General features: G+C 46.3%; 1 protein-coding gene across 1 annotated transcript in view; it reads left to right on the forward strand.

Moving 5' to 3' along the window:
- The window catches only part of LOC146208335 (plexin-B-like), a 115,744-nt gene that overhangs the window by 18,335 nt on the left and 74,205 nt on the right, over window positions 1-23,204 (forward strand). The window contains exons 7-9 of the mRNA XM_084592785.1: window positions 10,942-11,089; window positions 21,361-21,520; window positions 22,650-22,746. Of these exons, the coding sequence (XP_084448911.1) occupies window positions 10,942-11,089; window positions 21,361-21,520; window positions 22,650-22,746 (405 nt within the window). The remainder of the gene's footprint in view (window positions 1-10,941; window positions 11,090-21,360; window positions 21,521-22,649; window positions 22,747-23,204) is intronic.

Raw genomic sequence — 23,204 nt, forward strand, 5'->3', positions numbered from 1 at the left:
TAATCCATGTTACGACAGTACGCATGAGAACTCTTGTTTAATTGCAGCTATTTGTTTCTACCACTTTAATGACTCTGATTCCACTTTGTCTACGCAACGACGCATCCTGTAGATGCTACAGAGGAGGGAGTTAGTGATGCTTGCAATAATAGAAGTAGAAACTGGCTGCCTTGCTCTCGCGAAGACGTTTTCTAAAATTTGTCGGCGTTTCTCTTTCTGTATGGTACAATATAGTGCTGTCTACTGGAGAAATAAGATATTGCGTTGGCATGTCCATCAAAATCTTTCGCTGTTCTCAGTTGATCAAATAGTGTGGTGGAAAGAGAAAACAATGCACTCAGCTCAATCACGGCCTTTTTTTTTTCTTTGCATTTCCCTTCTCTGCATATAAGTAGATTAGAAACCATCACATTTATGTTCGAAGAGCACGGAGCCGCGCTTGCTTGCAAAATAAAAAAAAAATAATAATAAGAGCACGAAATATAAATCGCCGAGAGGGCCCAATATCACGTTACGAAATGCAGATTAGGAGTAATGTCCTTCCGGAAATAGAGCGTCATCTGAGCGCGTCGCAATTTTCTTTCCCCCGCCGCCCCTCGAAATCTCGAAAGAATTTCCCCGAGAAGTTCCCATGATTGCATTTGGTGGAGCGCGGCGCTGCGGACAGAGATTGTTGTCAGGAGACGGCGCTCATCGCGACGGCGCACGCAACGGAAAGACGAAGTTTAGCCGCAATACTCATGGCAGCATAAAGCTAAGTAATGGTCTTTCGGGCTTCCTTCGAGTTTCCTCGCCCTCCTAGCACGCTCCCTTTCCTCCTACCTCTTGTTTCGCTTTTTGATGCTGCTAGCTGTCCTGGAACACGACTTGGACCTGAATTGCGATTGCTTGCGACGTCGCAGTTGAGCTCCAGACCCCTCCCCCCCCCCCCCCTTCCCCCCAAACCTCTCTCTCTCTCTCTCTCTCTCTCTTGCTGCGCTTCCTTTGGGCGAGGTCGTTGTTTCAAGATGCAGTGCGTTCAACTAGATCTGTTTCTTTTGCGCTGACGTAAACAGATAGCGACAGCGGTTTAGTGTTCAGAAATTTGAATGCGACTAGTTATTTACTGTCGTCTAAGAGACCGCTAGGATGTGGCTAGTCGGAAGCACTTCAGCGCTGCGCGCCCAGTTATAAACGTAGCCGCCTTTCCGACCGTTGTCGTTTTCCTGTTTCTACCCGATTCGTAGTAACATTTCTGCGCAGCGTACCCCCAGTTCTCCTTCTCTCTTGTACCAACGACTCTTCCCACTCTTTCAAAACTTTGCGCAGTCAGCAGGGACAGGAAGCGCTTCAAGTTCTTCTAGACTTAACCGTATCTATTCATCTATTCACGCCGGGTGTAACCAAAATTTTTGTCGTTAGATGTCCAGAAGAGAGTCTGCGCACTCTAGCATAATTGTCAAACATATTGTGCACATCGCCCAGCAACCAAGGTTAATGAATACTGCGCACTCACCGTCAAGTAATCCCCCCCTCACCTAGTTTTATTTTTTTTTTTCTATCTCCGATGCCCAGTCAGGCGGGGTAACGAAAGAAGTCAACGCGTGGGTTCCTTAACCATGATTTAAGTGCCCCGTGCTTGGGGTGCCGCAAACCCTTGAAGCACAATGTATGAAGTGGAGAAAAGAAACGACACCAGAACTAAGAGGTGCGGAAATGAGCCATTAAGGAAGGAAGCCAGGCTGTTCTTTTGTTCCCCGCAACGAAACAAAGGGGCAGTTTCGCACGGGACCGTCGCGCCTCCAAATTCCCCGCTGTTAATCACACGACAAACGCTCTCGCACGACGCAGCTGGCGACTGCGCGGTAGCGGGGACAACAAGACCCTTGGCGCGACTTTTTAAGCACCCGCCGGGTTCGTGCTGTGGACGCTGGCGGCCGGCGACGCCGTGCTTTGCGAGTCGCTTTATTCAGCCGTTTACGCGCGCTCTAGTTAGCGCCGATGAAGCGTCACCAAACTTCGCGACGCAATTAAACAGCTGGCGCGTTGTTTCAGTTGTTTTTTTTTTTCTCACTAAACAGGTGTAAACTATGAGAGCAGTTAAACAGTTTGTCTCACTAAAACCACACCTATGCAGCGTTGTGAAAGCCAGGGAAGTAGTGTGCTCAGGAGAGGCCAGTTTCGCAATCATTTTTTCTTAGCGGCATTTCGTTCCCGGCAATATCATTTATGGTTGTCATTGCGACCGTTTTCCACATGTATGGAATTCAGTCATACTTGCTCAGCGCCGGTATTTCGGTCAGTCACGCGACTGCAATACTTCCAGCATGTTTGCGACACCAAGGGGAGATATGGACAACATGTTTTGTGATAATCTCTTTAGTCTTTATTATTTATTTAGAATTCATAGCGAATCATAGTGATAACATAGACTTCGTAAATAATGTGTGTCACGTGTACTGGCTATGTGTCTGGTGTATACTAAATTCCATTTCAATAATATTTTACTATGATTCTTCTTGTCTTTCCTCTACGGACCAAACAGCGCAGCTCAACCGTTTATCCCTGAAAATTGACCATAAGTGTATCACTTACCAGCAAAATTAAACTCAGAAAAGTATAGTGGTATAATCTGTGCTACACCTAAATTATTCCACTGTAGAGATGTACGTCAGCTGACCCATGTTTTGTTGCCATAAACAAAGCGCAGTTGCGGGCTCTCGCCCGATCCTTGAGGCGTTCTCACTCACTTTGACCTTCGACATAAGAGGTGTACGTTACCGCTCATTGCTTCTGAGGGCATTCTTCTTCCCTGTGTTCCTGAAGGCAGAGGTTAGCTTATCGTTTTCAAAGGCGCTGTTGCCCTCACTCCTCTTCTAATCTCAAAGATTGCACCTGACTCTCCCTTAGCAGATCGGACTGTCTATCCTCTTCTTCCACGGCCAGTGTTCTTGCCGGCCGCTTCCAAAGGCGATCGCTTTCTCGGCGATCGGCAGCAGTACTCGTGGAACGTTTTGCCGATGACGGTGCCTGTAAGTGAAGTCATTGCGTCTTAACGCACTTGGCAGTTTACGAGTGTGATATCCAAAACTAAAATGAACGTTCAAGCACGAGCGCCGAGTTAGTTGCGTATCTGCCCATATTTTGGACAAGTGGCGCCCTCTGGCGCCACTTCTCCAAATTAAAGAGGGCTCCACTTATTCGAAAGGTGGCAGAGAACAGTCACGCGTTAGAAATTCTCCCAGACAAATTATTATTATACCTTCGCAATGTCGTTACTGTAGGTAGTAAAGAAAGAAGACCGTTCTCAGTGAGTGCTTCTTCACTTGACGATATGTTGAAGTAATGAATACTGCAGCAACACACGAGAATTTTTGAAACTCTTATAGGCTTCACGAGGGCATCTGTGGATGTCTCTGTGGTGATGTATCTGTGAATGTTGCGACGCACGTCTTTCTCTCGCTCTTCTTTTTCTTCTCTATTTTCTCTTCTGTCCGCACGAGGCAGCTGATGTGGCTCAGCTACAGAGCCAGTAGCAGGCCCGTGCATTTTCTTTTCCTTCTTCCAACAGTCGCAACAACAACAACAACAACAATCGTAACTGAAAAAGGAAGTTGAAAATGCAGCCATGAAATGAATTCATTAAAAATATTCGGTGGCCTCTATTACGATGATCGGCAAAAAGACTAGCGTCCACGTGCTTAACAAGCAGTCATTATGCACAAGGATGAAATTTCGAACGTCGCGACCCATAACAAACCGTCCTCATGCGCTGACCTGCCGCTTTCCGTGGGCAGCCGTAGAGGCTCTTCCGCGGTGCACTATGTTATCGAAGCACATGCGCAGCCTTGTTCAGTGTCCGTGTCGTCGTCTGGGAAAACGACGAACAACGAGCGGTGCGTGTGTGTGTGTGCGTGTGCACGCACGAGTAAGGGGGCGCTGTGATCGCGCCGTCGCCGGAGGAGGGGCGTCGTCGCGGAAGTGGCATTTATCGCGCCCGACGAGAATGGATGTCGCTAATACGATGATGCATGCTCGGAGGGGTAGCACGGGGAACCTGGCTGAAATTAATAAGAGAGAAAGAACGAAAACAAAAAAAAAAAGGGAGAAAGAAGGGAGCAGGGACAGAGGGGCGGAAAGCTCGATGAACGCCCCGAGGCAAGGCTCCTCGTCGCGCCGATGTCGTCTTGGAGGGCATGCGAATAACGACCGTCGTCAAGAACACGTACTACTACTATACGCTCTCCTCGGCGCCTCGCGCTCAGTGACTTCGAGATATCCACCTTTTCCTCTCATCTCCTACCGCTGCTTGGAGTCACTTAAAGCGCTTGTGCATACTTATATTTCCAGCCTCCTTCTCTGCTACTTACGTCCTCTGCGATGAACGAGCAGAGGAATGAGCGAACGAACGTTGGCAGGAGGGAGGGGACTCTCGGAAGCCGGAAACACGAAAAAAGTAATAATGGAAAGGAGCAAGATCCACGGAGTAGAGATGATGAAAATTTATTGCCATCATACACACTCTAGGCTTTATACGCGGTGCGTCTATCGCCTTATATACAGTCTCGGCGCGTCGCCATTGTTTCTAGCTCGCCCATGCATCCCTATATATGTTTCATGGTCCAGATTTCTTTTTGTCGATGTCGTGCTCCCGCTTTCTCCTTTGTTAGCAAACTCGCCGCAGCTGCCGAAATGGCTGACGGAGTTTTCTGGCGCGCTCCTCAAGAGCAGAGGCGCGGCGGCGTTTTTTCGTTGAACGAAGACTAATGGGCGCCTGAGTCGACGCTGATATTGGAAGGGGCGAAAAAAGAAGCAAACTGTGGCGAAGCAATGAGATTACGCGAGATGACTCATGGCGATTCGTGTGGCTCCTCCGCGACGGAGCTGTAGCGTTTCTTTCTCATCGCACGTCATTGTGTTGATATAGAATAGAACGACATGAAGGATTGAACTTTTCTAAACCCTTTCACCTCGCAGTAACGTAAAGGGGACGAACATTTTTTAACTGTATGACGCGCACATTACTTTACATTTCTTCTTGGGGCGCAGATTCTGGTCAGTTGCAATACTCGAAATGATATGCATAGCAGCTACTTATTAACTTTCCTGGTTTTCCTGTTGATGCAGATGAATTCTCTTCATCACATTTATCGGCATCTACTCATACATGTACGTCGCAGAACAAGGTCACACTCTTCTCGAGCGAGTATCACTGTTCTAAACTTACGTCGAAGATATCTCCGTAAAGTCTCAATTCTCATTTTCCCATCTTAGCTTGTCTCCCCATGCGATGCTGACATTCCGTTCAAATCCGCTCAGTTATAGACAAGCATCAGCTCGTGATGTCAGTGGAGATGCGGCGGCGCTGGCGGCAGCCGTGACTTTCGTGGTGTAGGCAAAAGCCCGAACCGTCTGCATTGAATGCGCGGCGCTTGCTGCGTTTTCGGGCATAATTCCCGATATTTATGCAAGCTGTGGTGCGGTTGATTGCGCCATGAGGCACAAAAAACAAAATGGCACATGTTTTAACATGTTTCTTGCGGTCGGATAAAGATGAGAGCGAAGGTCAGCGGCGTTGAGCGCGACAAGTAGACTTCGGTGGCGGATTACCTTCGCGGCTAAGGTGCTGACATGATTAAATAATTTAATTTTGACACTAGTAGGTGGTTAAGTAAATTGTCTAGTTTACGTTTTGCCTGCTAAACTAACGGGCTTGAATGTAGTCGGAGATACGTAACTGCCGTTGCAGATAGTAAACGTTTGAGAATTCGAACAGGCCGCACCACCCCTGTGCTTTGGCTGAGGCAAAGTTGCACTTCTGCACTGCAATTAGATGAGTTCGTTTGCAACCCTTAATTATCGTGATTAATTTTCGGTGGCACAACGAAGAGCGCAATAACAATAAACGCCAGCAGCTCGTGCCCGTTTTGATATACTATCAAGTGATAATAAACAATTAGACGCGATATTCCGTGTGCGTATTATCCAGCAGGAAAGCTGCACTATTTCCATTCACCTGCAGTATTGCCCGTGCATATTCACACAGAAAAAGACACAAAAGCTTCTGCGAAGGTGACTGCAATTACCTTGAGCGGTCATTCCAGCGCGATATTGCCGATATAACAGGCCCGCGGACTTAATGTTAAAGTAGCTTTTCTTTGTTTGTACTTTCGCGAGTTTCGAGTGATTCTTCACCACCGGTTCTATAGTAATATCGTTATGATCCGGGCAGTCCCTTACCGCTATTTCTTATAGTCCTAAATTTTCTTTTTGAGGGTCATTAAGATAATGACGAACGTACGATATCCATGTACAACCTAGCTAGCTCTGGTCGAGCAGGATATTTAAGTATATATGGTACATGGAGTTTAATGTCCCAAAGTGGAATCGGCTATGAGGGTTGTAAAATAAGCATAATAGATGACGCGCATTCGAATAACAATATTCCAAGTATATTCAAAAACATCAGCAGATCGCGCAAATTTCGCTGCAAGCGATCGTGAAGAATATTATACTTTGAATAAGCCTCCAAGGAAAGAAAGAGATCCCGCTGAGAGAAATAGGGGGGTGTCAATCTCACGAATCAGGCGATTCCCAAGCATGTTCTTGATGCTTTAAATAAGGGACCTAAGTATGCGTTGCAACCAAAGGTTGACGCTGCTGATATTTTGAGCATGGTGCACAAGGTGGCCTGAAAAGTCTACGAAGAGGATAGGGAAGTTTGCCTGTACCAAGGTGTGGAGGCTGCCTCTGCGTTCTTAGAAGGTCGAGGTTCTAAAAGAGTACAGCCCAGTCCACAAAGAGCCATGGATTGGTTTAAGAGTATGGATCTGCGACTGATTCTCACTGATAAGACGGGAGAGTTTGCTGTCATGCACAAAGATGGCTACCAGGCCAAGGCGAAGGAAGGGATATTTAAAAACTTCGAGTCGAAAAGAAAGATCTCTAGGAGACAGCTTTGTTTATCCCGTAAGCAAGCGCCTGATATTTTCCAGGAGGTGGGCAAGGAAGCATTAACAAAGGAAATAAAGAGATGCAAGAAGCTGACCCTGACGCCATTCTTTGCCGTCAAGACACACAAGGAGGGAAACCCTTTCCGAGTCATCGTGGAGGACCGTTCCACATGGCAGCACTGCACAGCTTCATTTCTCCAGAAGTTCATGAATTGTCTCCCAATAGAAGACCCCTTGTTGGTGAGAAATTCACATGAGCTGATTGGATTTCTTCAACAGGCCGCGCCTATCAATTGTTTCTCTGTTGACGCCAAAAATCTGTACTACAACATTCCACAGCATTTGGCCATCCTCGCTGTCGAAGAAGCAATAGATGTCTACGGTGCAGTGAAGTTTCAGAATGAAAGTGAAATGAGCACTGACCGGTTTTTAGGTCTATTGAAGCTCTATCTCCGATACTCCAAGCCATCCCATGTTACAATATTGATTAGCTTTGCTTCGCATTGCTTGTAAGCGCGTACCTTGTCCATGTCCATTCATTCTTGATCCTTAACTGGTGATTAATCAGTAACACACTATATCTGTCTCGGTATCCTATATTGCTAACCCTATATACCTAGCATTTATCAACTTGTAGGAGTGCCGTATATTGCTCCCAGTCCGTCTAAAATTTCAGCAGAGTATCGGATGCTCTAAATAGCTGCTCCCGTATGTATGCATGCAATATAGTAAATAAAACCAAGACTACAGCGAAAGAAACGGCGGCACTACCATGGAAATCCTCTCCACTCGTTTTGTTAGCGCGTTCGCAGGCATGATGGTACTTCTCTTATTCTACATCTGCGTAAAGCCAGCCCCCAATAGTTCTAGGGGCAGCAGACGAAGCGATACGAAACTGTCGCAAGTGGTTTTTTATGGCCTTCATATCACCTAAATTTTACAACTGTAAGAAAAATAATTGTGAAAACATTTTTTATGAACTTTCATACTTTATATATCTACTTTTTACACTTTTGTGAGAGTAAAGCAATAAAAATTAATACGAGTACTATCATGGCGCTGCGCGAGTGTAGCAAGACCTCCTCGTCGCGCTTTACCCCCCTGCATGCAATTTACGCTACATAATATACAAAATTAGTAAAAGGCAGAAGTAACGAACGCAAAATCTCTTTTTCACCGCTGTATACCCCAAGCACTAAGCTGTGTGGTCGACTCGCTCACAATAGTCCCCCTCCCTCTTCCCCCTTACTACCTGCACAATTCTCGAGCAAAACTCCGAGGAGGTGGGCTGAGGCATTGCACTTGGACGCGCGTGGATAAGAGCAGATAAAGGCAGTGCTTTTCGGCTACGAGAGAAGTGCGACTGTGATTCCGTTTCTCGAGTTCCTCTTCTGATAATTCTTCCCCCGTTTTTTTTTTTTTTTCCTTCTTTCTCCCCTTCCTTTTCCATCGCCCAGTCCAGCTGCCAGCGAACTGGCCCTTATTCTCCGCTCGCTTCGTGGGCGTCCGAGTTGCCAGTACTACTCGTCTTAATTAGTTCCTTGAATGTCTTCTTTGTCCGAAGTGAAGCGCCTTTGGGTTTTCGTGATTAGGTAGCGCCTTACCACTCTCCCCTCCTTCTTCCCCCTAGCCCACTGTCCGCCAACCTCTGCTTTGTTTAGTCGCGCAGTTTCTTCTTCGTTGATTCTTCGTTGATTCTTCGTTGATTCTTCGTAGCTTCTTTTCTTTCTTTTGTTTAGCGCCGGACACCTTCTCGTTCACTCCGGTGTTCTTTTGGTTCATCGGACCGAGTCTCGCGTTGCCGCTGGAGAGAAAGCGCCTGTAATTAAGTTATTTTTCGTTCCTCAGTTCTGGACAAAGGCGAGTCCTCGATATAGTTTCTATGTTCGTGCTTTGTTCGCGGGCTCAGATAATAAACTGCGCCTGTCAGAGTGATTGTGCCGCTCGAACTCGTATTCTCGGCTTCAGTTTTCTGAGCTTGAGCAAGAAAAAAAAAATTATAGGGCACACGAAATGTGCAGATCTCGAACACTTAAGTAACAGGGAGATGGGAAAGACTTCTTTTATATATATATATATTGCCTGTTCGCTTGCCAAGAAGTCTGCTCTTTATGTAATAATATCGCAAAAAGAAGTACAGAGAGAAATATACTCTTTTTTTCTTTTTTGCAACCGAAACCTAATTCTTAAATGAGTAGCTGGGTACTCCCTAGTCCGTGTTTAAACATACTTAAGTGAAAGTAAATAGACACGGAATGAAGCTTAGTTTAACGTCTTTAAAATGCGACTACCAGTTCCAAGAAATTCCTACAGAAGTGAGCTCGTTGCTTAGCCCAATCGTTTTACTGTGTACGGTACACGGAAAGTTGCCGCTTTAATAAGAAAATTGAAACCGACCTACAAAGCACTCGAACGTTGCGAGCAACATGAAATGTTCGAACGAGAAATGTGAAATTATTGAGCTCCACGACGTTTCTTCTTTCTTTTTTTTTTTAACTTTTTTTTTTTTGCTTCGCTCGAACAGACGGCCGGCCTGGTTCCTTTCGACGGGAAGCGAACCTTGAATCCAGTCTTGCGGGTAACCCGCTCCAGCACGCCTTCGAGGCGTTCGCGGTGCCAAACTCGGTTACCGATAATTTATGACGAGAAGAAAAAGCGTACCCCGCCGCTAACACCCAAAGCGCCACCAGGCCGCGCTCTGGTTATGCGTTGCCGTTCATGAGACATCTGCTGTATTTTACGAAAGAAAAAAAAATGTCTTTTTTTGTTTCTTTTCAATCTTTTTTTATGAAATGCCACATGCAAAATAAAAAAGTATAGACAGCGTTCAGCTCCCATACGCTTTCTTCAACTTGCTGGAGGAAGTTCGAAAGTTTTTGAGGAGTTTTACGTTCTGTTTTCTTTGTGCCTTTTAAAAGAGTGATAGGAGGCGGGGTTGTGTGAGATAATTAGAAAAAAAAAAAATAAAGCTTGTCGGAGGAGTTGACGGGAGGGGTGGTTTCAACGATACTATGTTTCGCGAAAGTAGTTGAGGCATGTAAAGAGATAAGGCGAGTGCTTTGACGCTGGCAAGGCATTCACGGCTCCTCCGTTGCATAGAGCTGGTCGCTTAATATTGAGTTCAACTTAGCGAAGAAGTTGGAGTTCATTCCATGCACACAAAAAAGAATCAATATATGGCCTGAGTTTTATATTTAACTCCCTTGATGCGCAAGGCGAAGTAGGAACTGGCAAGTGCGGCAGAGCGCTTTTCACATTTCACTTGAAATACGATACTCTGGTGCGCGTATCGATTATATCACGCGTACTTAAGTGTTTCTTGCGTGTCATTTCTTCTTTCTGTTCTTCTTTCCTTTTTGACTGAATTAATTAACTCTTTAAATATTATATACAGGGGGAAAACAAAAATTCGCGTGAATGAATTAGAAACCGCAACTGCTCGAATTCGTTGTTTGGAAAATGAAACTATCAGGAGAAAGTTTATTGCGAAAATGCTGTTGTGAGGAGTTAACTCTCGGTTATCGCACAGCATCTTGAATAATTGTGTTATCATGTTTCACAGCACAAAAAAAAAAAAAAACGTTGTGGCGAATGCAGGAGCCGCTGTATGCCAATACAACAGCACGTGGTTGGCCAAAGGAGTATTCTTAATGTGCGACTGACTGCGTAGGAGTAAATATAGTTTTCTGGTCTTTTGCAGTTGGTAACGACTGTACTCGAGCATTACTTGGTTAGCCGTTTAATTACATGTTATTTCACACAAACACCAACTCCTACCCGTCACTTTCGTATCCTCTCATTAATCTGTCATGACCCTTTTCTGCACTTCTCTCCTTAGAGCCTGAAAGCTTTAAGCGCGGCAAGCAGAAATGTTTCTTCTCACTTTATCCTCTTTGCATTTGCTACCGTGAATTTCCACTCTTCTGTCTCTCTGGTTCCTAACGGTACATTTTTATGATTGTTTTTAACGGGTTCAAGAATTTCTCTATCTTTTACTCTATTATTGCAGGTGCACGGTGAAAGTGCTGTGCCAGAACGCCACGGGCATCCTCGCCGAAAGAAGCAGCTCGGCTCGGTGGCTCTCGCTCGGCTCGAACAAGTGCATCGACTTCCTCGCCGTGCGGCCGGACCAGCTGCCGTACAAGTCCATGTCCATGGTGAGTGCTGGAATGAGAAAGCTCCCTGTGAATGTTCAGCTCAAGCAGACAAAAGAGCTTGTTCCGACGTTCTGCCAACCTGCGTTGGCGGACCATATTTTGGTCGGGAAAACGTTCGCTGCCAAAGTCGGCCCGAGCGTGGGGTAGACCGGGCGACGTGTCTGCCAAGGACATATGGCCGACTTAGGTGGCTGACGAAAACCAGCACAGCTAGGATGCTTGAGGGAATGGCCTAGCTGTGCACGTTTTGGAAGTATGTTACACACCCTTTAGTTAGAGTTAGTTCAAGCTATAGCGTTCTGGTTGAACTAGTTTGGAATGACAGCTCAAGGGAAGGCCCCAAATGTGGCTTCATCTTGGTTTGTTTGGTTTTGGGGGTTTAACTACCCAAACCGTCTCAGGCCATGCGAGACGCCATAGTGGAGGACTCCGGAAATTTTTACCATATTTTTTCCTAACGCGCACTGACGTCGCAAAGCACACGAGAGAATTGCTTTTCGTCTCCTTCGAAAAGCGGCCGCCATAGCCGGAATTCAATCCCGCACGCATCCTAGGGCACAGTAGTCGAGCGTCGTAAGACTTCATCTTGGGTAACGTGAAAACAGTCATATAAAGATGGGACACGGTGGAGTGCCTCTGCGACACGCGCTCGCTGGTGGTATAATACTCGTATAGTAGTCGCTTTATAATCAAACATACAAATGTAAGGATCATCCTTATCTGCACATATACACACTGTAGCAGTTGTAGCTTTTAGTTACAGGGATATCAGTGGTTTATAACACGCGAAGGACGGTGAAGGTCACCGAAACCATAAAAGGCATTGGGGATTACCTTTTTGTAATATTTTGGTGCCGATGAAAGAGAAAATAGTAGTATATAAATACTTTATAGCTAAAATATTATTCATTAGAAAGTAGAGAAGAAACAACGACGTGTCGCTCGCGAGATCCGAACCCACGACCTACGAATTTCGCCTATGTCGCTACAAAAGAGCTATGGGAGTGGCTGTTTATTCTTCGGCATCTACGGATGTGTACTAAGCGCGTAATCAAACTTCGAGTGTTCACTATCTCCGCCCTCGTTCAGCACTGGCGGACGCAGCATGCCTGGAGCCAACTGGCGGCATTTATTGTTTTTGTTCTAATGTTTATTTCATATTGTTTTAGCTATTCAGCAGCTACGCTGTTAACTTTCCATTTATCGATGCCACAAAATTCAATCAAAATAACAGTTTTCTTATCCTTTTTTTGGTTTCGTAGGCTGCTGCCTTCTTTCGTAAGCTAGCAGTGAGATTATTACCCTAACAGCCACGGTGTTTGCAAGTAGATTGTTAGATAACGAAAAACAAATGCAGTACGTGTCACTAGATGTTATTATATCTGGGCTTCATCGCTGATCCCCGAGGAGAATGTGCTCGCTAATGAAGGCAGGCTTTAGCTGCCGACACATGCTCAGCCTTTAAACAATCCGAAATTGTTCCTCGAGTCAGACATTGCTTGCACAAGTTTGCGCATTATTGTGGGTTTGAGCGGACAACCGTACTCAATTCGTCCCCCCTCCCCCTTCCCCTCCCAGTCTCTTGTCAGTTTGAATATAATTCGCCTCAAACGAATACTCATTGACCCCTATTGCGTGGGGCTGCTGCAACAATGGCGTTCTAGAATACACCTTCATTTTATTGAAGCTCAGAGTCAGCAGTGAGTCTTAATTACTAGATCTAATGTCAGATTGGCACCGAGAGGGGTCGTAATGGAGTAAAAGACCGCTACATTATCCCGCATCTCACGTGCCACCTAGCTTCTTTTAGTGGTCACTCTCCTGGCACGCTACGTTAAGCGGAAAACACCGCACGCTTCAACAAAAAAGGTGGAACAACTTGCCAACTTTTGTTGGTTCCTTCAGCTGCTCCGCGCCATGCCTCGACGGGCTAAAAACACAAATCATTATAGCTCTGAGGACAACGTCTAAAAGAGCAAGGGCTAATTAAGCTTGCGCAATGAATGCGCTGCCGTGGTCGCACGCTTGCTCTATTTTCGCGCGTCGCACATCGGGTGCATCGGCACACTTTTCATCCCTATACTCACATGATGCAACATTTGAGTGGTAGAGCACTCAAGGCGGCGAACATATTTTAGCTGAGCGTGGTTGCACCATATAAACGTTTTCTTTCTTTTTTTGTGTGTGTGTGTTTGGAGTTGCTTATATACAACGCCTTTAATAACAATAGCTTCTCTACGTACCGGGCGACTACATCTTGGCAATGGTGACCAAAAACCCCGCGCCCAGATGCCTGGACGTTCGCCATACTTTAATAATACACGAGCTTACTGCATGCAACTGATAAGGACAAGCAGTCAAAAGCACGCGCTCGCTCATATAACAATACTTGCAGCGTCGGATCTGCCGACTGTAAGAAGAACGGAGTACAAGAGCGGCGTACACGCGCATACATTATACAGATACAGAGAGAGAGAGAGAGAAAGGGAGTGAGAGAGAGAAAGTGTGTGTGTGACACGCTGCGCCAGCGGAGGGAGACCAGTTTCGACAGCGCCTGCGAAGGAGATAAAGACTGTCTCTTTTTGTTTCTTTTTTCTCATTTCTTTACATGCAATGCTCCAACCAGCGGCTCAAGTGGTCCCCGCGGCTCAGTCAACTCGGCTAGCTCGCAGCCATTTTTTTTTCCGCCTCTGCATCAACATATTAATTGAGTTAAGGACTCGGCAAATGCGGCCGCTTTTGCGGCTCGCCGTCCGTCCGATAAACCACTGCCAGCCACTACAGTACTGAGCGAGCGCTGAAGATTCTAGCTGGGCCGCTGTCGCCTTGAGCGTGCTTTAGCGCTCCCAAACACCCTTACAGAGATTTCGCTTGCAGCTATGCGCTTCGCTTCGCTGGATAGAGCATAGGCGGAGAGGCTAGGAGAGATCCGTTGTTCGCTCACACTCATTATATTTATTTTTGCTCTTTTTTGGGGGGCCTCTTCGTTCGTTCCGCCTCCCGCGTAACACTTGCTTATCTTTCTTCTGTTGTCACGCGCCTCTTCGGCTCATAAATATTCCCCCAATTATAACCAACGTTTGTACGCGTAGCGCAGTAGAGGGAGAAGCGCTCCCTATATTCTTCCTCCTTATCCAGAGTCTTATTCTCGAGTGCGCTTCCCTCTCCTATTACCTCTCCCGCCCCTCTCTTACCAACCTTTCCATACCACGAGGCTCAAGAGAGGATTCCGCGCTGGTCCCTTTCTTTATTTTCATCCCTGCCCTCCCAGCGCCGACGACTTGTTCGCTGCTAATTCAATTGAGACTTGTTATGACAGTGGTTTGGGACCACTCGCCAAATCAGTGTAGCTCGAGCACCTCCCTGCCTCCCCCCTTTCTTCGCTGCTGTCTATTTTATTTCCTTTTCTTTCCCTTGAGTCGCTCTATCCATCTATTCCTGGCACTACTTTTTCGAAACTCATCGCTCGCAACACAGCCTAGCGGACTATATGAGCGCCAGGTGCGGTTCTCGCGTCCCCCTTGGGAGGAAAGAGCAAAGAATAATAAACACCGCCGGGCGTACCGAGGCCAGAAACGTGCTGGAACTCCACAACGCCGCAGCTGCACTCGAGCAGAGACAAAGGCAACCCAGCGCGTTGCCAAGCGGCAGCGGTCTTACGTGAAGTGTAAATACGGCGCAGAGCAAAATTCTGGACCTTGCTAAATGAAGAATGCGGGCCGAGGACTATGCGGCTCTTTGAGAAGCGCAGGTGGGAAATCTGGCCTGTTGTTAAAACATGCCGTCCTTCTTATACACTATTAGACGTGTATTTCTGCTTTTCGCACCTTAAAAACGTGCGCAGACTATTTTAAAAGATAATCGTGAAGTGTTCACAGGCTTCCCACGTTACTTCGTCAGTATTCGTTATAGTCACTGAATATGATGAATTCTGCAGTGCGGCACGGACGAGATGAGCTTCGGGCAGTAGGGAAGAGTGGGGCGAGACGCGACAGGGCGCAAAAGACTTTTCATTACATAGTGCTCTGTAACTGTTACACGACTGGTTATAGCGACTTGGTAATTGTGAGACATAACGCACCATGTACCCACTATAACTGCGATTAAGGCTTCCGAGGTTGGCTTTTTCGAAGCATAGTCAACAAAAACAAAATTGCGAAACGAGCCTTGTTTAAGAGCGGCTGACACTTCGAGAAAAAAAAAAAGGTTTCGTGCGAATTTTTGTAGATTTTCCCGCTGAACAGGACTATCCTGCCTAAAGATGGCTTAAACAAACACAAACGGAAGTTTTCTACGCAAAAAAAAAATAAAAAACGCACCAGCATGTCAGCGCTCCACGCAAACGCCGCTGCTGCCCGTGATTGGCCGGGCTCATTATGACGTCATTCTCGGTATCTCCGGCCGGCGGTTTTTCTCCATGCGCGTTGCTTCAGGTGACTTGACGGCTCAATTTAAAATGTTGCTGATTATTCGAGCAATGTAAAACAGTTTGCAAACTTACCGCGTTCAAACAACCAGCGGCTTCAAAAAGCGGCAAACGAAGCTGCCGAGTACGTTTTCGACCCTTTGGACAGCGAAAGCAAAGTCATCACATTTGTGTGTCGGAAATCGGCACCCGAGTGCGAAAAGCGCACGAGCTGGCCCGCTTTAACAACTGCCCATTACACACTAAATCACGTCCGGATAACAACAAATGAAATACCCATTGTATAGGGCACAAACATACTCCGCAGTGCTTTTATACAGCCTTCACCCCGCCGGGGTGGCGCAGTGGTTGCGGCGCTCGACTACTGTTCCCAAGGACGCGGGATCGCACCCCGGCCTCGGCGGCAGCTTTTCGATGGGGGCGAGAAGCAAGGCGCCTGTGTGCTGTGCGATGTCAGTGCACGTTAAAGAACCCCAGGTGGTCGAAATTTCCGGAGTCCTCCACTACGGCGTCTCTCATGGCCTGAGTTGCTTTGGGACGTTAAACCCCACAAACCAAACCAAACCATACAGCCTTCGAATATGGCCCAATGGCTCAGAAAGAATTGCACGCGTACTGAAGCTGCGGTCCATCCCATCTTTGCAGCTTAGTTCGCGCGACATGTATTTCAGAGCAGTGCTGAAAATGGTCCATGTACAGCGGCAGCGTGAAATCAGATAACTTCGCAAATCCTGCATCGCCGGGTGTCGCGAGCTAACTGGAAAAGTGCCGGCAGCGAGCGCGGCGGACGGGCGCTCCAGACCCATAGTCGTCTCTGGGCCTATATTGTTTTGCATCCACGCTATGGCTGACGGAGCTTTAGGATTTAGCAGTGCTTTTAGTAGGCAACCTAGTGTCAATCCCCTGTAGACACTGCTGTCAATCCCCTTGTCTCACAACGAAATCCAGACATGAGTAATTACGTTGCCGCCTTAGCAGTGGAGCTAATGTATACAAGAAGATCGGATGAGCCGTGACGTGCACTGGCTGTAGTTGCTACACAGCTATGAAGAGAAACTTGCTTCTATCGCAGGTATCACTCCTACTAGCATCGCGGTACGTATCAGCGATCCTCAGTAAGGGTTACGTTTTCACATTCCTTTGTTCCTGGGCTCATTATTTACGATAAAAATTAATTTTTGCACGCTCTTCTGACCTTAGCGCAGGGGATCCACGGACGGCTAGGCAGTGCTACCTTCGAACGATGCTAAGGTTTAACGTCCCAAAGCGACTCAGGCTATGAGAGACGCCATAGTGGAGGACTCCTGAAATTTCGACCACGTGAGGTTCTTTAACGTGCGCTGACATCGCATAGCACACGGGCGCCTTGCTTTTCGCCGCCATCGAAAAGTGGCCGCAGAGGCCGGGATTCGATCCCGCGTCCTTAGGAACAGTAGTCGAGCACCGTAACCACTGCTCCACCCCGGCTTTTTTATTTTTTTTTATTGCCGGGCTTTTGCAAGACAAAACAAACACACACAATACATTGATATAATAAGCCTGCCAGAGGTTGGCTTTTCTAAAATTCGTTAAGATCCATCAATGGTGCTACCTTTGGCAACCACTCAGGATTATCATCGTCAAACTTCACAATCTCGATAAACCAATGAAGAGCCTCGCGGAAAAAAATTCGTGCAGGGCGCGCATCAGGATCATAGTGATATCCTGCCATGCGTGAACGCCATATACTGAGGAAGCCCATTAGCATGATTGAATCATATGGAACCCCCTCCTCATTTTGCGTGGGTAAGTACCGTATTCCGTAAGGATTAATAGGTTAATATGTAAACAGTGAAGAAATGCATGATCTAGTGTTTCTGGCTGTTTACAAATTAAGCGATGTGTACCCCACTGAAGAAAGAACCCTTTTTCTTGCAAAAACACTTTTACTGGCAAATATCCAGCATGCAACCTAAAAAAGAAAGTTTTAGCCGCTGCCGGCACTTTCATTTTCTTTACGCTCTTCAGTACATTCCTGATAGGGTGAAATTTGATGCGTTCAATGGAATGCTGGTTGTATTTGACAAGGGGCGCGCCATGTACCATCACGACTGGCCATGACGTCACCAGGGGATTCATGCATAGCCGAAACTGCGCCGGGTGTCCTATCCAGGCGTCGGTACGGCGCATTACATTTTGCGCATCCTCGAACGCCGCATCACACAGAAAACAGAAGCAAACTACTGTATACTCTACGATAGTGTATATATTTATTTTATTTTTACCTACCTTTTTCTTTCTCCCTATCACTCACCTCTTTGATTTCCTCTACCTCTTCCTCGCTATCTCTTTATTTCCGCCGCCCCTGTTCAGGTGCTTCAGATATCAGATAGCAGATACCGGGGCTGGCAAACATCTTTTCCTTCCTTTTGTATATACAATAAATAACCACTACCACCACCACCACCACCAGATGTCTAGGAGGCGTTAGTATAGCAGGCATCAGCGGCATTTCAAATTGATTTAGAAGGTAGAAAAAGGCGCAATATCTTAATCGTGCTAGGGAACACATCCCGATAATCGACCAAATCTCTGTACTGTCTTATCGATAATAATATTAAAAACCTCATTTTTAGGCGTACGGCTGAGCGAAAGAGCATCCAATGCAAATGTGGCAATAAATTAAGCAGTTAAAAGTTTGTTGGGAAACAGGAAATTATTAAAGAAAATGTACCATGCGTAGCCAGGCTACACACAGAGCCCGATGTAGGAGTGGTGTAGATTGTATCGGTCCATTGGACAAGAAAGATGGCTACTTTGATCAGAGCACTGTGTCTGAACACAAAGCTATAAAGAGCGGTTTGGGAGGAGTCTCATTTTGGTAGCCAGCGTTTGGACAAGAGAACTAAAGACACGCCCTCTTGTTGTCGAGGATTAACCCTTGTTTATTTTTCTTTGCGTTCTTCAATTATTTCATCTTCCGGCCCTTTTATCTACCACGAGCACTGTGTCTTCTATTCGAATAGGTTATCAAAGAATATCATGGTATCAAGAGAGCCAAATTTATAGTCTCTTCTTTGTCAATTTCAAGTAATATGTCTATTTTAGAACAGGGACATGCAAAATGCGTACCAAATATTGGCGGTTGGGATCAAACAGAAAACTGTTCGCTTTCGTCATTCCGCGATAGCCCATTGAGAAACCTGGAAATAATGAACCTCCAAGTTTCCTTTCAGTAACATATCAAAGGTTTACTCGTATCTGGCCTTTCACGTATACCGACTTTACCAAAAGTAATTAGGCAGCATTACTTGCTTGCCCGTCCTGCATTGCGTGCATCACTTGCCCCACCATCGAAGCTGTGACTTTCAAGTCAAAGTTAGAAAAAAGGTTGTCTTCATCTTTCGAGATCTTTCGTTCTTTAAGGATGTCTTAAAGAGCTGGGATATAGGGTGAGGATAAAACCGAGCTACCTGACTGCATTTTCCAGGGAAAATATCAAAGGTAATCAGAGATATGCGCAGCATGTGGTAAGTTCAAGCTAAAAAAAAAAACAATGGAGTGAGCGCTGAACCAGCTATGGGTATTTCATTTGTGAAGCTAGTCATCGCCTGTAAATATTGAAGTATGATTGAACAGCCTCTGTCGGACTTTAGAAACCGTACAGACGCTTCATGTTTCGACAGGAAAAAATAAAACAACTAAGGGCGGATACATTTTTCGATACTGAACGAATATTTGGGTGGGATCTCTTGAGCAGCGTTCTGGGGAATCTTTTTTTTTTTTTTTCCGATGGTTATCCTAGCTCTCCTCGGCAGCGGCCACTAAAAGGAATTAGTATCTGCCTCTGCTGTCGCTATTGCATGCAGTTCCAGTGCTGCAATTGAGCGTTTGATTGATTGATTGATTGATTGATTGATTGATTGATTGATTGATTGATTGATTGAAAACTTTATTGAGTGCATGCACTGCAATGCGTCTCGTCAAAGCTTCGCGTAAGTTCACTATAAGCGGAAGAGAACAAGAAAACTATACAGATACGTTCAGGTTGCGTTCATCACTTCGTGACTACTACAAGCAAGCAGTGTGAAGAGAAAGCCAAGCGTATCAAACATGCGAAAGACAAAAGCACGTAGCCTAATTGGAGACGCTCGGGCACGGATAAGAAGACAACAGCTCCGCCGCAGGCAAACCAACTGAAGCAAGCGGCCATGCCAGGAACAAAAGTGAGATGCAGCGAAGCTCTGTCACAAAGTTCATGTCCGACGCTGACAAGCGTGCAAGAAGGCCTTATTGAAAGAATTATCCTCTCCTTCAGAAAACCCCCTCACCCGTTACGCTCTACCCTTTTTTCGTTACGCTAGCGAGCTTCGTTCCCCATCCTAGACATAGAGTAACCTTCCTACTAAATGGCAACGCGGAAAAAAGGACAAGAAAGGAATGCAGGCTTCTTCCGCTCATTCAGCCAGGCGTCGCACGGCACGCGCAACTAGCAAGCGGGCTTGTAGCGCTCGCGCGCTATAAGACTAAAGGCGCGCCGATCCGCTTCGGCCCGGAGTGATGGCTGGGGTTGGCTCAGCTTTGCTCGGCTCGCGTCGCTGCCGCACCGCCGAGCAGCCTTAATTGGGAGTGACAGTTTCGCAAAAGCGTGCATAATCGAATTTGATTGGACGAAGAGCGCTCCACGCGTGCGAGCCGGCGGCACGCCGCCGACGCCGAGATGAGGATGACACTGCCGACGCCACACCAGGCGTTGCTGCGCCGATGGTGACTGCGTTGCAATAAGCTTCGTCTCCTTCCTCTCTCTCCCCTTCTCCTTTCTCCCTATTCACCTCTCCTCCGCTTTCGTGAATCTGTCCACGCTTACCCTTGCCCCTTGACTTGGCACGACTTGCATGAAGTTCACGGCGCGTTGAGCCATGGGGGAAGGAAGGAGAGGAACGACATCCAAAGGGTAAACGCCAGCCTGACTTTTAATGAAAAGGACAGCCTGCCAGCCCACAGAGTAGTGAAGAACGAACGGCGCCCTCTGGGGCGTGCATGAAGTCGTCCGAAAACGCGTACGTCGTACGATCGTTAGCCTGCCAGCAGAGGGCAGTTTGCAACGGCCTTTCCAGGGACACCCGAGCCTTTCCAGTCTGATGACGAAGAGCGACGTCTAAGTTGCGCGCATTCTCGAATGACAGAGCGCGCACAGCTGACGTCTTAACAAATGCAGGCGGGACCATATGCATGATCTGATAGAGAGATGCGCCATACCAACCCTTTTCGGAAGTCGCCATATCTAGACCAGGGTATTCTTTCGCATTTTATATAATTGTGCTGAGTGGGAAGTTTTTGGCGCACCACATACGGTAACGAGCGGCCCATTTGAAGTCGAGGCTGAATGCAGGAGAAGAGCGGAAAGCGAACCGATTAAATACGAATGCAAGGATGAGTTGAACGTCGTCCTATAAACGTCTGATTTAGCCCAAGTCAGCCCTTTCAGTACATGTCTTAATCCGTGCTTCCTTTCTACATCTCATGGAGGTTTAAACGAAGAAAAGCAACTGTTCTGAACAAATATTACAAATTAAGTACAAGGACATTTTGGGCATTTTAAAGCAAAATCACATTCATTTTTGTTTTGGAAGTGAAATCATTGAGAAACCTCCCTTTATTCCAACTGCATGGTTTCGTTGACTGTATGGTAAGTGGTGGTGAATGTGGAGACAATGAAGCGGGCCGATGAATGAACTGGGTAGTCAAAGTGAAGTCAGATGCTAACAAACGTACTTGGAGCTGAGATAAGTTATCTATGCCAGAGCTGACGTAATTCCAGTCGGCTCTGCTCCCTGATAAGTTGTAAAGTACCGGGTTGTTACAGGTCGACTTGGTCATCAACCAGCTGCCGCAACTGCCGTATGGTGCCCACTATCTCTGCGTGTATGGGAGCAGCGCGCCAATTCAAGCCCGTGTTACGCACCTAGGCTTGGCCTGCATGTCTCCGCTGGTCGCCGCCAGGCCCCCCATACCACATGGAAAAGGTGAGTGAAGGTCGCACAATTTAGGCGTGCCGAGTGGACACATCTATGGTACTGCCCATCGCCCCAGATTCGCATCATTGTTAAAGCGTGAGCAATATTACTATCACGGGGCGGAAAAGTGTCCGCAGAAGGTGCCTGCAGACCTATAAGATCAATAAGAAGGCGCTGAGGCGCTGGGTAACTACTAATTTGTTATTGATAATGATAGTGTTTAGCTAGCTGTGTCCAATACAGTGCTGAGTATCTAACTTAAGTAGCCCACCCAAAAATGTAGTGCACCGGGCCCCAAAATTTGTCTTCTTCATAATTTGACCACAATTGATGTCCAACCTAGTTTGACTATGGCATCAAATTTAGGTGGCCACACCAAATCTTTGACATGCTTGCACATTATCAGCAAGCGGGCGTCTATGTGCGCCCTTTGAACTTTTCCTTTCGGTTATCCGCGTTGCATTTTGATGAATTCCTCGGTCCGTACCCAAGTAAGTACTCAGCAGGGAAGCAGGGAAGCAGGAACAATCCAAACGGGCACCTGCAAGAAATGCTATCTGTTGCCTGGATTAACATAAGAGTTCGTTGTATTTAAGCTATCTGCTCCCATTTGATGTTCTTGTGACCTCAATGTTTTAGCAAACAAAGGTTAGGACAACATTAATGAAAGCATAAACTGCTTCATTATAGGGATAATAGTTATCTCATGATAGGTTGGACTTTTGCATGTTTTTGTATGCTAATTGTTTATGTTAATAATAGTCTCATTCATTTCTATGGATGGCCTCAGGACCTAAGCGGACAATATAAAAGAGAGAGGGAAGTAAAAGGCAAACAGAAAACAGCATCTTTACCGAAATCATTGGCAAACAGTTTGCAGCACTTAGTGGGCGACAATTTGCAAGAAAACATTACAGGTGGGACTTACAGTGGTCGGTTAAGGTGACCAGCCAAAAACAAGGTTACGTAAATAAAAAACCGAGGTAACATAATGTAGTCACTGTCAAAAAAAGCTAATATTCTTTTAGTACTCGATATTTATTAAAGTGTTACGGAATATCACACTCATGTATCGGCAACGCAGCACTTTTGACGCCCGTAAGAAGCTTAATTGTTTTCTTCTTGCCTTTCTGTCCAGACCACGTTGTCGTGGACTTAGCTGTGCGCTCCAGTGAAACAGACACGGACTTCATTCACCGAGAATTCGTCTTCTTCGACTGCAGCGTTCACAAAACGTAAGTGTATCCATGTATCTTTTTATGTGTATTTTGTCAATGTCTAGGCGATATAGCCATCTGCGAAGACACTGAACTTCCGGCCGAGCGGAACAATCATCGCACCAGATATGGAGCCCACTTTCGTTTCTCATCAGACTATACACCAAAAGTCGACATCTGAACTTTGTCTTTGCAGTCCTCGGCTATAAACCCTTCAGGAACGTTGTTTCCTTTTGTTGTTTGCTCCTTGATTAATTTTGCTGTTAATGCTGCGACTGTTGTTTTTTTGTTTTTTTTCAGATGAAATCATCGAAATTTGAGATATACTTGTAAGGTGTTGGATTAAAAAAAAAAAGAGTTGTACAAAACAATCTATTTTGAATCCTTCGCATTAGTCTAGCTTATGCTCGCCTGTAGATTTTTTCTCCTTAGCGATAAATATGACTTGAACCCCTGTGCGTATATATAACACATTA

Source organism: Amblyomma maculatum, chromosome 1, assembly GCF_055883805.1.
Source record: "Amblyomma maculatum isolate TAMU_Amacu chromosome 1, ASM5588380v1, whole genome shotgun sequence".
Lineage (NCBI taxonomy): Eukaryota > Metazoa > Arthropoda > Arachnida > Ixodida > Ixodidae > Amblyomma > Amblyomma maculatum.